Source organism: Panthera uncia, chromosome B1 (genome assembly GCF_023721935.1).
Source record: "Panthera uncia isolate 11264 chromosome B1, Puncia_PCG_1.0, whole genome shotgun sequence".
Taxonomy (NCBI): Eukaryota; Metazoa; Chordata; class Mammalia; order Carnivora; family Felidae; genus Panthera; species Panthera uncia.
The window spans coordinates 143,098,433-143,113,261 of record NC_064811.1 but is presented as its reverse complement, the minus strand read 5'-3'; the positions used below and the strand labels follow the sequence as shown (position 1 = coordinate 143,113,261).

At 36.1% G+C, this 14,829-nt stretch overlaps 1 protein-coding gene across 9 annotated transcripts in view; it reads left to right on the top strand.

The window, feature by feature from the left end:
- Nucleotides 1-14,829, top strand: part of NEK1 (NIMA related kinase 1) — a 216,960-nt gene that overhangs the window by 59,932 nt on the left and 142,199 nt on the right. For all 9 annotated transcript variants that reach the window (XM_049631313.1, XM_049631305.1, XM_049631310.1 and 6 more), the window contains 5 exons: nucleotides 8,261-8,320; nucleotides 8,572-8,631; nucleotides 8,726-8,773; nucleotides 8,936-9,010; nucleotides 14,317-14,480. In XM_049631313.1, the coding sequence (XP_049487270.1) occupies nucleotides 8,261-8,320; nucleotides 8,572-8,631; nucleotides 8,726-8,773; nucleotides 8,936-9,010; nucleotides 14,317-14,480 (407 nt within the window). The remainder of the gene's footprint in view (nucleotides 1-8,260; nucleotides 8,321-8,571; nucleotides 8,632-8,725; nucleotides 8,774-8,935; nucleotides 9,011-14,316; nucleotides 14,481-14,829) is intronic.

Genomic DNA, 14,829 nt, shown 5'->3' with positions numbered 1-14,829 from the left:
AGTTCTCGATTGTTCTAAGGGACGTAAGGAACACTAGGATACATTTTTTTCCAGAGGCTTTTCTTGTTTCTTCCCCAGTTGTCCCTTTTACCCTCTCAAAAACAGGAAACAGGACAGTAACTCCTTTAGTACCTCATATGTATCTTCTTAATGCTGTTTTATTAGACTGTCATCTCTCTGAAGTTAGGGGCTGTGTTTTACATTTTGCACAAAGTGAGTGTTTAATAAGACTTTTTAAAAAATCAGTGAATAAATGAGTAAATGAAATGAATTCCAGCTTAGGCTGTGTGCCACCGTTGCCGTCATGCTGAGGGCCACTCTGTTGCAACAGCCACAGTCTCCTATGCCAGCCCTTGAGGCCTCCTGTACCTGGATCTGGGCCCTGGTTCCCAGCTGCACTGTCACGGGCCACTGTCCAGTCAGTTCACTGCTACTCCCCTGAGTCACATGAGACAAATGAGGAGTTTGATGCCCACTGGATAACCTACTTCAACAAGCCAGATACTGATGCTTGCGAATTGAGTAAAGGGATGAACATGCTTGTGGGCTATGACCTGGTTCCAGAACCCAAAATCATTGATGCTGCTTTGCAAGCATGCAGACAGCTAAAGGATTTTGCTGTGCATATCACATCCTAGAGGTTAGGACAAAGCAGAACCTCATAAGGAAATCTACCTCTGTGTCATCCAGGAACTTAGACCAGCTTTAAATGAACTGGAAATCTGCATTCCAGAGGAGCTGGGCCTTGACAAAGTGTAAACCCCATGGATGGCTTCTCAAGGATTTATTCATAATGCTGCCTGATTATAGAAAATACTGATAATAACATATTACTTTATTTGAACAAGTTTTCCTCTATTGAGTACCAAACGATGTCATGGTAACTAGAACTTTAATAAAAGGGAAATGAGTTTGTACTGAAAAGGAAAAAAAAAAATGAATTCCAAATCAGGAAAGTAATATTCTTTAATATTTTAACAGTACTTAATAGGGTTAAAGGCAAGATAACAAGTCTGCTTTTAGGTACAAATAAGGCCAGTGTTGTTGAGTTTTTATTCTCGGTGCTTAAAGGTGACTACTTCAGTGTGAGGTCATGAAGAGAAAGCTTTAGAGCATTGAAATCAATTTATTTATTTATTTACTTGCTTGTTTATTTATTTATTTATTTTTTAACGTTTATTTATTTTTGAGACAGAGAGAGACAGAGCATTAATGGGGGAGGGTCAGAGAGAGGGAGACACAGAATCTGAAACAGGCTCCAGGCTCTGAGCTGTCAGCACAGAGCCCGACGCGGGGCTCGAACTCACGGACTGCGACATCACGACCTGAGCCGAAGTCGGACGCTTAACTGACTGGCCACCCAGGCGCCCTGAAATCAATTTTTTTATATACATGTGTAATTCTTGAGATCGAAACTTCATTTCTGTTACAGTTTTTGGTTCTTCAAAGTAATTTAAGTAGTATAACTTTGATCTGCAGTTTTTTTCCTACAAAGTATGTATTCTAATAAATTTGCTATAGTCTTTTAGAATAGTTTTGAGAGTTAAGGAAAGTAACATTCCCATTATCCAAACACTGCATTTAATTTAACTTAATTTTGTGGTGGGCCCCTCCACATTTGTATTCAAATATACATTGCCTGTATTTTTCATGTGTATCTGATAGTTTATAGATAACTTGTTATGTTTTAATTTAATATTATATATACTTAATGTAAATTTTTATTATTACCATCAGTGGTTGTATTATAATTCACTGATATGAAGTCAGTCAGATTGATTACATTCTTATAAACGTCTCCTTTGTTTTGATTTAATGAGATATAATTGACATATAATACTATACTGGTGTCAGGTATACCATAGACTGATTTGACAATTGTGTACATTGTGAAATGGTTACCATAATAAGTTAGTCTGTCACCTACTAAGTTCATGCAGTGTTTATTGACTGTATTCCCCTTGTTCACATTACCAACCCATGACTTAATTATTTTATAACTGGAAGTTTGTACTTCTTAATTCTTTTCACCTAGTTTGTCCCCTACCACCCCCCCCCCTTCCCTTCTGGTAACCATCAGCTTGTTCTCTCTAGCTATGAATCTGAGTTTTGTTTTTTGTTTTTTAGATTCCACATATAAGTAAAACCATGCAGTATTTGTCTTTCTCTGACTTTCTAACTTAGCATCATACCCTCTAGGTCCATCTGTGTTGTCATATATGGTAAGATTTTATTCCTTTTTTATGGCTGAGTAGTATGCCATTGTATATATACACCACCTCTTCTTTATCCATTCATTTACTCATGGACACTTGGGTCATATCTATATCTTCACCATTGTAAATAATGCTGCAGTGAACATAGAAGTACATATATTGTTTCCAATTAATGTTTGCATTTCTTTTGGGTAGATACCTACTAGTAGAATTACTGGGATCATATGGTAGCTCTAGTTCCGTTTTTTTGAGGAACCTCCATTCTGTTTTCTGTAGTGGCTGCATAAATTTACATTTCCACCAGTAGTGCTCTGAGAGTTGGTTCCCTTTTTTCCACATCCTTGTCAACACTTATTTCTTGTCTTTTTGATACTGTCCTTTCTGATTAGTGTGAAGTGATAGCTCATTGTGGTTTTGATTTGTATTTCCCTGATGATAGTGATGTTAAGCATCTTTTCATGTGCCTATTATTTGATGAGTTTCTTTAATGTAATGTGTAGTTTTTTTCTCATTTTCTTTTGTGCATTTACTATAAGCTCTTGCATTGTGGTATTGTGAGATTCACATTATATCATCTTTACATGTATGAGAACTTAAGTCGATAGCAACTTAAATTTGAACACCTTCCAAAACTCTACATTTTTCTTTCCCCTCCACATGTTATATTTTTAAGTCACTCTTATGTTTTTCTTATTTTATGTATCCCTTAACTAATTATTGTAGTTAATTTTACTTTTTTCTTTCAAGCTTTTTAGTATCTTTATAAGTGATTAATCCTATCTTTGCCATTTCTAGTGAGATTTTTACTTTTTATGCCTTCATGTTATTAATTATTGCCATTTCAATTGAAAGAAATCCCTTTATTAAAACACGGGGACAGGACCCATGGCCAGAAAGAACTGCTCTGGGGTTATAAGGAGTGACTGGTTATATACTGTGGAGTTGGGGAGGAAAAGCCAAAAGGGAGGTTTCCAAAAGGAATTTCATATGCTAAAGAAGACTCTTAAGATATTGGAGGCCTAGCTATTGTCAAGCTAAGGTTGTTTTTCCCTCTAGCAAAACATTAACATTAAGACTGTAGGGAGTTCCTAGAGAAATGTTTTACTCTCCCTGCCTCAAGTTTTTGCCATTGGGCAGTAAATTTAATTTTATCTACATTTTCTTCTGCCTTTTGCCACATCAGCACCAGTACACTCGGGGGTGTTTTGGGGCAGCTGGAGTTGAAATAGGCATCAGCTGGGAGGCCCCATAATACCGTACACCAGGGGTGCCCTAGTAAGCTGTCTGAAGCCAGAGTGATCTGGGCCTGGAGTGTTCCAGGGTGCTTTGCACACCTATGTCACCTTGACACAAAAGCTGGAGCTGTAGTAAGTGCTGACCAAGGGTGTTGTGTTCACGGCCTGGTGGCTGCGTTGATGTGGGTTAGACGTCCAGGGCCCACTCAGGCGGCAAGCCAGCTTACTAAAGTGGAGGGGGAGTGTAAACTGTGTTGCTCACTAGCCCCTCTGTCTTGGCCCAGAAAGGATACGAGCAGCTCTCCTGCCCTTGGTAGAGTTTTAGGGCTGGCTCTTCTATGTGCTAGTTGCTGTTTTGAAGCCCCAGAGCCTCTGGGGGATGGTGTGGAGTAGGGACCCAGGGCATGCTGAGGCAAGTAGGCAACTGTGGCTTTTTGTGTGTACTCCAGGGCAGACCGATTTGCTCCTAGCTCCTCAGTACTATCCGTCCCCACTGTAGTTCTCAGCATTGGGGTGGGGATTCCCTGTTTTTGTTTTTGTTTTTTACCATGTCTTTGTCTCTTTTGCTGTTCTGTCTTTTGCTGTGCAGAAGCTGTTCAGTCAGCCCTCAGTTCTTCAGGAGGAATTGCTACATAATAGGTATACATTTGGTGCGTTCATGGAGGAGGTGAAAGCTTCATAACGAGAAGTTTATAAGAAAAACCATAAACACTTAATGATATTGTCTATCATTTGCAGTTGTAAAAATTTAAGCTAATAATGTATTAAGTTATTACTACCCAACACATTTTGGGAATATTTTCATAGAAACTTTCTTTGCTCCAGTTCCTGTAATAATGTTATTTTTTTTTTAAAGATTCTGTTATTGTGCCACCAGAGGGAGCTCCATGAATATGTTTTAGTGCTTTGGTTCAGATTTTTAAAAAGAAATGCAGAACAAAACGTTTGTCTTAATATGGATGTTTTATGTTACCATATTTTTCTCTTCTGTATAGATACAGTTGAAAATACCTGTGTGACAAAGAAACAGCTTGATATATATATTTTTAAGTTTACTTATTTATTTTGAATGAGAGCAGGGGAGGGGCAGAGAGAGAGGGAGAGACAGAATCCCAAGCAGGCTCTGCTAGCACAGAACCTGAATCGGGGTTCAAATTCACAAACTGTGAGATCATGACCTGAGCCGAAACCCAGAGTCAGAAACTTAACCGACTGAGGCACCTAGGGACCCCAGCTTGATATTTTTATTTCACAAATATTTGAGTATCTTATATATGTGGTAATGGAGCATTAAAAGATGAATATAATCGGTGTCTTCATTTAACTTACCTAAGAGTATGTAGGTGTGTTAATTAAACATTCTCTTCTTACTGCTCACTATTGGGTAATCTGTTTAAAAGCTGTTTGTGAGATCTGTGTTACTTGTGTTAATACATTTAATGTTTTGTTGTTGTTGTTGTTGTTTTCTTTTTTAATTTTGAGAGAGAGAGAGAGAGAGAGAGAGAGAGAGAGACCATGAGCGGGGGAGGGGCAGAGAGAGAGGGAGAGAGTGAACCCCAAGCGGATTTCACTCTCAGCAGAGAGCCCGACGCGGGGCTCTATCTCACCACCATAAGATCATGACCTGAACTGAAATCAAGAGTCAGATGCTTACCCGGCTAATCCACCCAGGTGTCCCCTTTGTTAATATTTTTAAATTGTTTGGTGTTGTGGTTCACAGATGTTGAAACCAGTGCTAGACCTGATAGATTGAGTTAACCTGTGTAACCTTTCAAAATATATAACGCAGAGCTCTATGTCCAGAAATTATGATTCTGTAACACTTAGGGTTATGTATATTTTTAAAATAGCTTTACTGAGATTTATTTCACATACTGTACAATCCATACATTTAAAGTTTAGAATTAAATACTTTTAGTGAGATCAGAGTTGTGCAGCTATCACCACAATCAGTTTTAGAACATTTTCATCATCAAAAAAATTCTTTTCCCATTAGCTTTCGCTGCCCATTCTTCCCCTTAACCCCATTGCCCTAGGCAACCACTAATCTACTTCTGTCTCTGTAGATTTTCTCATTCTGGAAATTTCATGTAAATGAAATCATATAACACATGGTCTTTTGTTACTGGCTTCTTTAACTTAGGGTAATGTTTTCAAGGTTGTAGCATGTATCCATGTTGTAGCATGTATCAGTACTGCATTCCTCTTTATTGCCCAATAATATTCCTTCTTATGGAAGGAATGGAAGGAGTATGTATTTTTACAAAAATTCTGTGTAACATTCCCCACTAGTTTAAATTTTATATACATAACATGCTTTGAAATACTAACTGCGTGTTTACAATACTATGAAGAGCATTATCTCCAATTGTATTTTTTTCTTACACGTCAATAGCAGTGGCCCCAGTGCCCTCCCTTGACTATTTTAAAATTTTGGGTTGCTTTTAGTGATGGAAAAGTCTGTTTTGGAGGTAAAAAATGGGTCCTTTTTTTAGTAATAGATGGAAATAAAACCAACTATACATACTGTGTATCTTTACAGGGTCTGGATGTGAACTGTATTTCTCACTCTTGGTTACTTTCAGAAAAAAATTAAAAAGTTACTTTTCTTTAAATATTTCACTATTATTGTCATTTCATTGACCCTAGTGCCATTTCTGGAGTTAAGTGCTGAGATACATGGTTAACTTAAGTGAAACTTGAAGTAACTAGCCAAAATTGGCAGTTAGGAGTTAGGACCTAATAATATGGTGAGGGGGTGGGATGATTCTGGGAATCTACCACTTGGGTCTTCTCAGGTAGTAAACTCACTGTTTGGTTACTTATGGTGTGAGATTTAGTACCACTTACTGCACTGTTTTGCAGCTTTAAGCTAACTTAGACTGTATCAATAAAATGGATTTGGTTTAGGGGCACCTAGCTGACTCAATGGTGTGTAAGCATGTGACTCTTGATCTCAGGGTTGTGAGTTCATGCCCCACATTGGGCATAGAGCTTGCTTAAAAGAAGAAATTAAAATGGATTTGGTTTATGATGGTCATGAATTAAACTGGCAAAGCACATTATAAAAAGAATCATTCATATTTTATCAGGTTATCAATATGCTGGGTAGTGTAATATACTAAATAGCATTATTTTATTGTGCTCGTGTTAAATAACGTATCCATTAAAATAAATTAGTTGCATTTCATAAGGAGAAATTCTGTATCATGTTGCTTTCTGAAGAAGAAATCAAATATCTTCTGAAATCTTACTATAAATAAAGTTTGTGTCTTCCTGGTTCTTTTTTATTAATTTTATTAACTTCATATTAATTCACAATCATTTATTTTATTTATTCTGAGTTGCCTTTTAGAATTTTAGTGCTTATCTCCGGATAATTTTATAAAATTTAGAAAACTGAAATAATGATTGGTATATAAAAGTAATTTCATAGCATTGGCTTTTGCTAAAAGACAGCCGCTATTGATATGGAATTGTTACCAAAAGCACTTTTTAAAAAAAAGTTTATTTATTTATTTTTGAGAGTGAGAGCACATGTGTGAGCAGGGGAGGGGGGAGGAGCAGGGAAAGAGAGAGAGAGAGAGAGAGAAGGAGAGAGAGAGAGAATCTCAAGCAGGCTCCTTGATGTCAGCACAGAGCCTGACATAAGGCTTGATCCCACAAACTGAGATCATGACCTGAGCCAAAATCAAGAGTTGGATACTTAAATGACTGCACCCCCCAGGTGCCCCCACCCAAAGACACTTTTCATGATTTAATAAGTTAAATTAATAAAATTTAATATTATTTTGATAATGTAAATGATCATTGAAGTAATTTTTTTTGAAGTAATTTTTTAAAATAACATTTTCTTTCCTTTATAATTAAAATCAACAGGGCATCTTTAGGTGGGGTGTCTTGGGTGGCGTAGTCAGTTGAGTGCCTGGCTCTTGCTTTCAGCTCAGGTCATGATGTCGCAGTTTGTGAGATCGATCCCCACATCGGGCTCCGTGCTGACAATGTGGAGCCTGCTTGAGATTCTCTCTCTCCCTCTCTCTCTGCCCCTCCCCTGCTTGCTAGCCTTCTCTCTCAAAAATAAACATATAAATAAATAAATAAATAAATAAATAAAATCAACAGGGCATCTTTATATATAAAGTTAGGTTGTTTATTTGAGATTTTTCTTGTTTCTTGAGGTACGCCTGTATTGCTGTAAACTTCCCTTTTAGAACAGTTTTTGCTTTATCCCAAAGATTTTGGATTGTTGTGTTTTCATTTTCATTTGTTTCCATGTATTTTTAAATTTCTCTTTGAATTCTTGGTTGATCCTTCATTATTTAGTAGCTTATTACTTAGCCTCCATGTGTTTGTGTTCTTTCCAGATTTTTTCTTGTGATTGATTTCTAATTTCATATCATTATGGTTGGAAAGGATGCATGACATGGTTTTAATCTTTTTGAATTTATTGAAACTTGTTTTGTTGCCTAACATTCTGGAGAATGTTCCATGTGCACTTGAAAAGGATGTGTATTCTGAAGTTTTTGGTTGGAATGTTTTATGTGTATCTGTTAGGTCCATCTGGTCTAATGTGATTTTCAAAGCTACCGTTTCCTTGTTGATTTTCTGTCTGGATGATCTATCTATCCATTGATGTAAATGAGTGTTGAAGTTCCCTACTGTTGTATTACTATAGGGATAATATATTTTGAAACAGAGTCATGGCAGTATTGACTACCTTTTTCTTATTTTGAATTTCCTTAAATTTGAGTTTTTTCAAATGAGTACCTCAAAATCCTTATCTAATTTGTAGTTTTACTTTTTGTCCAGGCCCATCAAATTCCAGTGAAGAAAGTGAATCCTGGAGAAGAAAGGAGGAAAATGTTTGAGGTATAAAGACATCTGTCTGCTTATTTTAAAGCTTTGCAAAAACAATTATAAGAAAAGAAACAAAATCTTATAAAACCTCCAAACCTTTCCTCCTTATTTCTTTCAAACAGAAACCTTTAACTTTAATTCTTTTTTTTTTTTTCTCCCTAATCTCTCTGGGCATACCTCTACTATTGGTGCACTAACTTTCCTTATGAAACCAGAAAAAAGTAGCAATTATTTTTGATGAAACTGTTCTTTTTTTATTTAAGGAAGCAGCAAGAAAGAGAAGGTTGGAATTTATTGAAAAAGAAAAGAAACAAAAGGATCAGGTAGTTTTTTTGCTTTTATTTTTCTTCCCTTGCCAAGTTGTAGATGATAATAGTTTTAAAAGCTCTAAGACGTTTGTCTTTAAAATTGTTACAGATTAGTTTAATGAAGGCTGAACAGATGAAAAGACAGGAAAAGGAAAGGGTAAGAATAATCCATTTTTCTTGGTACGTTCCACCTCCTCCTCACACACTTACTTTTTTTTCCAAAGGAATACACTGATTTCCATTGTATTAGTAAATGTATTTCATGTACTTTATATTAAATACTTGAAATTGTGTTTTGTTTGTTTCTTTTCCCCAAAAGTTGGAGAGAATAAATAGGGCCAGGGAGCAAGGATGGAGAAACGTGCTAAGTGCTGGTGGAAGTGGTGAAGTAAAGGTAGGCATTTGATATCAGTATGGTTACACTATTGCAGTGTTTTCTCCAGTTTCACCATGCTCTTTGAAATGTATATAATCGGCTTTTTTCGTGGGGAAAGGATTAACTTCATACCTAAAATTCTTCTTCTATTATGAATTCTTAGTTTTCCTGCATGTACTTCATATATAACTTGTATTGATAACTAATATCTGGCACAGTTAAAATTGCTTAAAAAGTTTGGTGTGGAGGCTATGATATACCTTTTTTTCCAGAAGAATCTTTTTTAAATCAAATAAAGTTTGTCACACCTCTGCCTTAAATCCTTCTGTTGCTTCATCTAGCCTTAAGGATTAAGTTTTCATAAGATCCTTGTTACTCTGGCCCGTGCCAGTCTTTCCAAGCTCATCTCCATCCCTTCCCTACCACACACTGTGTGCTCAAGTGAGGCTGAACTAAAGACCATATTTTGTAGTTTCCTTATTCTGTGTAGTCTGCCTGATTTCTGTCTTTGTACTGTGTTTCTTTTTACTTGATAGCATGCCTCCCTGCCTCCTCACTCTCACTCCAACATCCAACCATTTACCTAGGTAACAAATTACCTAGCTAGCCAGTTACCTAAGTATGTTAATTCAAACATTTCTTTTGGGTAGATCCATACTATATAACAAATGGCAAGTTACTTTTCTGAGACTTCTTCATTTAAAAATAAAGAAAAAATTCAAGAATAATGCCTGGAGTGTGATTAGCAAGGATTCATAGGTTAACTTCTTGTTTCTTTCTTTGTTGTGCTTATCTGAATCCTATATCTCCTCTTTTGCTCTTGTAGCATTCTTTACATATCTATGATAGGCCAGATTCTAAGATGGCCCTCCAAATTTCTGATTCCTAGTGTAGATAGATACCTTGTATTCCCTCCCCTTACGTGTGGGTGGAACCTGTGAATATTGTGGTGTTATAGCTCCATTGATTAGGTTATGTTACATGGTAAACGGTAATAGGATAGTCACTCCTTGACTATCAAATTGACATTTGATGAGATTCCTTCATAGAAGACTAGAGAGGAGAAGAAAGTCTGAGAGACATGCTTCTGCTGGCCTGGAAAAAAAAGCATTCACATGGCAGGGAAGTATAGGTGGCCTTTAGGAGTTGATAGTGGCCTCTGGCTAACAGCTAGCAAGAAAGTGGTGACCTTAGCTATTACAGCCACAAGGAAGCGAATTCTGCCAGGAACTAGTGAACTTGGAAGAGGATCCTGAGCTTCAGATGAGAATTGTCCTGGCTGACACCTTGATTGCTTCCTTGTGAGATCCTGAGCAGGGGACCCAGCTAACTAAGTCCAGACTCGTGAGCCAGGGAAACAGTGAGATAATAAATGGGTATTGTCTGAAACTACTAAGTTTGTAGTGATTTGTTACACAGCAATGAAAAACGGATAAACTTTTTTTCCTCAGTATTATAATTTTAACATATGTTACCCAGTCAACTTTTAGTTAACGATGTTATTTAGGTGCCCAATAGAGTTATCAAATTGACTTGATTACCATTTTTACTTCTTTTCTCCAAAAGTTATGATTTGAATAAAAGTTTTATGTAGATATGTGTGTTCTGTCCTGGTTTTCTTGATTTTTCATATTACGTATTAATTCAATAAGTTTTTCTAATTCTGTATTAATATATTACAGGTTGTAGTAATATAATTTTATCTTTAAAATTATACTTTACCATTTTTGTACTGCACTATCTACTTTACTCTGAAGTAGAATTTCTGAATGATAAGGAATGACTCCGAATTCAGCCCATTCTAAAATGACTAACTCTGTATCTTACCCAGTTGGAAAGCAAAACTTAACAGTTGAAGTGTGGGCCCTCACATTTTGTCAAGCATTTTATATCAAGTCCATGACTAGTGTTGAGAATTTGATTATTTTCTCTTTTCCTTTTGAATATATCTTCTGATATGCAATAAAATATCTTTTTTCCTGTGATGTTTAATATTTAATCCTAAAGTCCTATCAATGTTGTTTGATAACTGATTGAGACAGTTTTTTAACAGTATTAGATAGTATGTATTTAATAGGTTTCTGCTTTACTTTGTAAATTTCTATGATGCTTTCATTAAGGATTAATAAAATTATTTCCCATGACTTAAAGCAAATTCTGTTAGTTTCTGTACTTATTTCCCATGGGGTTTTAAATATTTAACTTCTTAGGCTGTTTGATTCCTGCGCAGGTGATAAGGACCTGGAGGCTCAGTATAATGTCAGTCAACTTAAAGAGATCCCTTAAATAAAGATAAAACAGAAACTAAAGGGTATATTTCAAAATTAATACTATTATTATAAACTGCTAAATAATAAGGCATTATTCACAGTATAAATAATCAGTTGTCTTTGATTATTTACTATCTGTAAAATCTGGGACTTACTGCTTCATCCATATCTGATTTATCTCTTATGAATGTGTTTTTTTTTTAATTAGGAAATGTTCCACATACATAGTTTCATATGGTAATCATAATGTGTAAGAGGCATATCAGTGGTTTGAAAATATATTGCAGGAAAAACACATTGGAATATTACTCAGCAATAAAAATGAATAGCCTGTTAATACACGCAACAACATGGATCAATCAAAAACATTATAATGAGCTAAAGAAGCCAGACAGAAGAGTACATATTATAGGATTTCATTTATATGAAATTATAGAAAAGGCAGTCTAGTCTATAACAGAGAGCAGATCAGTGGTTGTTAGAATGAGGGGACATTGACTGCAAAGGAACAAAGATCATTTAGGGTGACGGATATGCTTTTGATTGTGGTAGTGGTTATACAAGTGTATATATTTGTCAAAACTCATTAACATATGCTTATAATTAGGGAAGAAGGTGATTTTTGAAAGACAATATTGCATCAGTATTCTAGTACAGTATTTTCAGCATTGTTTTCAATATAAACATCTTCAGAGATGTTAGCATACTTTTCATTTTTGCTAAAGAGAAACATTAGAAGACTCAAATTCAGGTCAAGGTGATATTAGCACTAGACTAAACTCAGAGAGTAGCCAATCTCATAGGAGATACAACTGCCTTTTATCAGAATTCTGATTCTGATTCTTGCCTTGGGATGCACTTTTGAAGATATGTGTAAGGACTGCTTTAATGGAGTTTCCTGCCTAATTAGTTATCTTCCTATTTCTGACAACTTTCATCTCTTGCTACTCAAACATCTTATCTGTAGTCATCTTAAGCTGGTTTTTAAAAAAATCATGATTTCTTATAATGTATGCAACTTACCGTGTCAAAATGTTGACACAAGTTTTATCTCAGTGGGTACACTGAAATTTTTTGTTATTTGATTCCAGTAGTTTTCTTTGCATCATTTCTTTGCCAGATTTCTTCCTTCAGAAATTATCGCTTAGAAGTTCTTCTTTTACTTTACTTGTCAGTGTTCTGACTTCTATTCTCATCACTTCACACACAAGAAAGGTTTTTATTTTTTTAACTGTTTTTTTTTTTTTTTTTTTTTTCAATGCGAGAGAATGTGTACACTCACACTCACGCCTGAGCGGAGAAGGGTGAGACGGAGAGAGAATCTTAATCTTAACCAGTGTGGGGCGGCTCCATCCCATGACCCTGGGATCATGACCTGAGCTTAAATCAAGAGTCGGTCACTCAACCGACTGAGCCATCCAGGCGCCCCCAAAACAGGTTTTTATTTATTAAAAAAAATTTTTTTTAATGTTTATTTATTTTTGAGAGAGACAGAATGCGAGTGGGTCAGGGCAGAGAGAGAGGGAGACACAGAATCCGAAGCAGGCTCCAGGCTCTGAGCTGTCAGCACAGAGCCCGACGTGGGGCCCGAACTCACAAGCCATCAGATCATGACCTGAGCTGAAGTCTGACGCTCAACTGACTGAGCCACCGAGGCACCCCCAAAATGGGTTTTTAAATGCTACCACTCAGCTTTAGTCCTTTGAGTTTTATTTTCAGTATTGACCTCTGCATTTCCTCTTGGTAGTGAAATTTTTTCACGATGACTTATGCAGCATTACACATTTACTTTTAACTCTTATCCTTGTCTGACATCTGTTTTCTGAGTTTTCCACATGCTTAAGTTCTTATGTCTCAGTGGTTGTGGCCTTATAAATCTGCCCTTACCCTGTGTTATTGCTGTAGAGAATCCACAAGTCCCTCCCCTTTTTCACTAATTGCCTTTCTTTGCTCCTAGGTTTGTGGCTTGGTGTCAGTGTAGTAAGCCTTCTGATTAGTTCCTCTACCTTCTTCTCTCTCCCATTCCTCTTTATCATGCATAATATGACTCACCTTCTTAAAAACAGTTTTGGTATTCTACACCTGTCAGAAAATTTATAAATGCTTTCTGTTGTTGTTTATTATATGAACTCAAACACCCAGGCTTGATAGCAGTTAGAGATACCAGCCTCTTGTGACTGATGCCTGCCTTCTAATCCTATTTGTTTGCATACTTCCTTCCTCCTCCTGCTGTCAACACTCAAATATTATACATACATAGCTCATTTTTACTTTAGTACTCTGGCTCATATTGAATCATTTAATCTCTCTGTTGTATTGCTTTCAAGGCTGGATTGAACAGTATCTTTCTCCAGTGCCATTTTTTTTTTTTTTTGAGGAATTTTTACTTCTGCTAAGCTTTTTCTATTTTGTGAAAGTCAGTTTCAGTGCTTAACTACTTTAAAGTGTGCCTGCTACCATTGATTTACCACAGGCAGGAAATCGTTTTCTAGTTTTGTGCTTTGTTTCCCAACGTGTTTATAAAATGATTAAGGATAGATAAAATGTTTTGCTGTATTTTACATCTAGACTATGTTTCAGTGGTGTTTATGTCTTTACTGTTTGTTGAGGGATTTGAGATCTATTAAATGCCATATGTAAATGTTTTTGTTAAGTATACTTTTGAGTGTTATAAAAGTGGGCTCTACCTTACATATAAGCTATACATATTTTAAACTTAATAGAATGGTACCATAAAATGTGTACTAGAAACTTGTTTCAAAACTTATTAAGACCAGACTTTTCAATATTTATGTAACTTTAATGGCTTTTTATATTTTTGTTTGTTAAATTATGCTTTATTCTTAGTAACAAGGTATGCTACTTTTTGATTGTCAATGGTTATAACACAGTAGGAAAACATTTTGCTTTAAGCTGTATGTTTACTAATATGTTCAAATTAGGTAATTGCTTTTTAAAAGTCAAGTGTTGAAATAATTTTTTTCTTTTGAAGGTAGTACAGATCTTTTGGGTCTTATGAGATAAACGTGTGAGAGCTGTTTGTTTAATTCCTAGGCTCCCTTTTTTGGCAGTGGAGGGGCTGTGGCTCCATCACCTTTTTCTTCTAGAGGACAGTATGAACATTATCATGCTATTTTTGATCAAATGCAACAGCAAAGAGCAGAAGATAATCAAACTAAATGGAAAGGAGAAATATATGGCCGAAGACATCCAGAAAGGTATGGCTATGTTCTGCAGAAGTTGCTTATGCTTTGCTTCAGAGAAAAAATAAAAGTCATTGTGATGTGGAAAATTGTTGGGGTTTGGAGCCAAAGGCCAAGAAAGAATTCTTGAGAAGTCTTCGGTAAGAAGAGTTGGTTTTATTAAAGCACGGGAATAGGACCCCTGGGCAGAAAAAGCTCCCTTGGGATTGTGAGGAGAGATTGATTACATACCTGGAAGTTGGAGGAGGTAAAGGCAAGGGGAGGTTTCCAAAAGGATTTTCATACGTTAAGGAAGACTTATAGAATACTGAAGCCCTAGCTATTGTGAAGCTAAAGTTGTTTTCCCCTCTAGCAAAGCATTAAC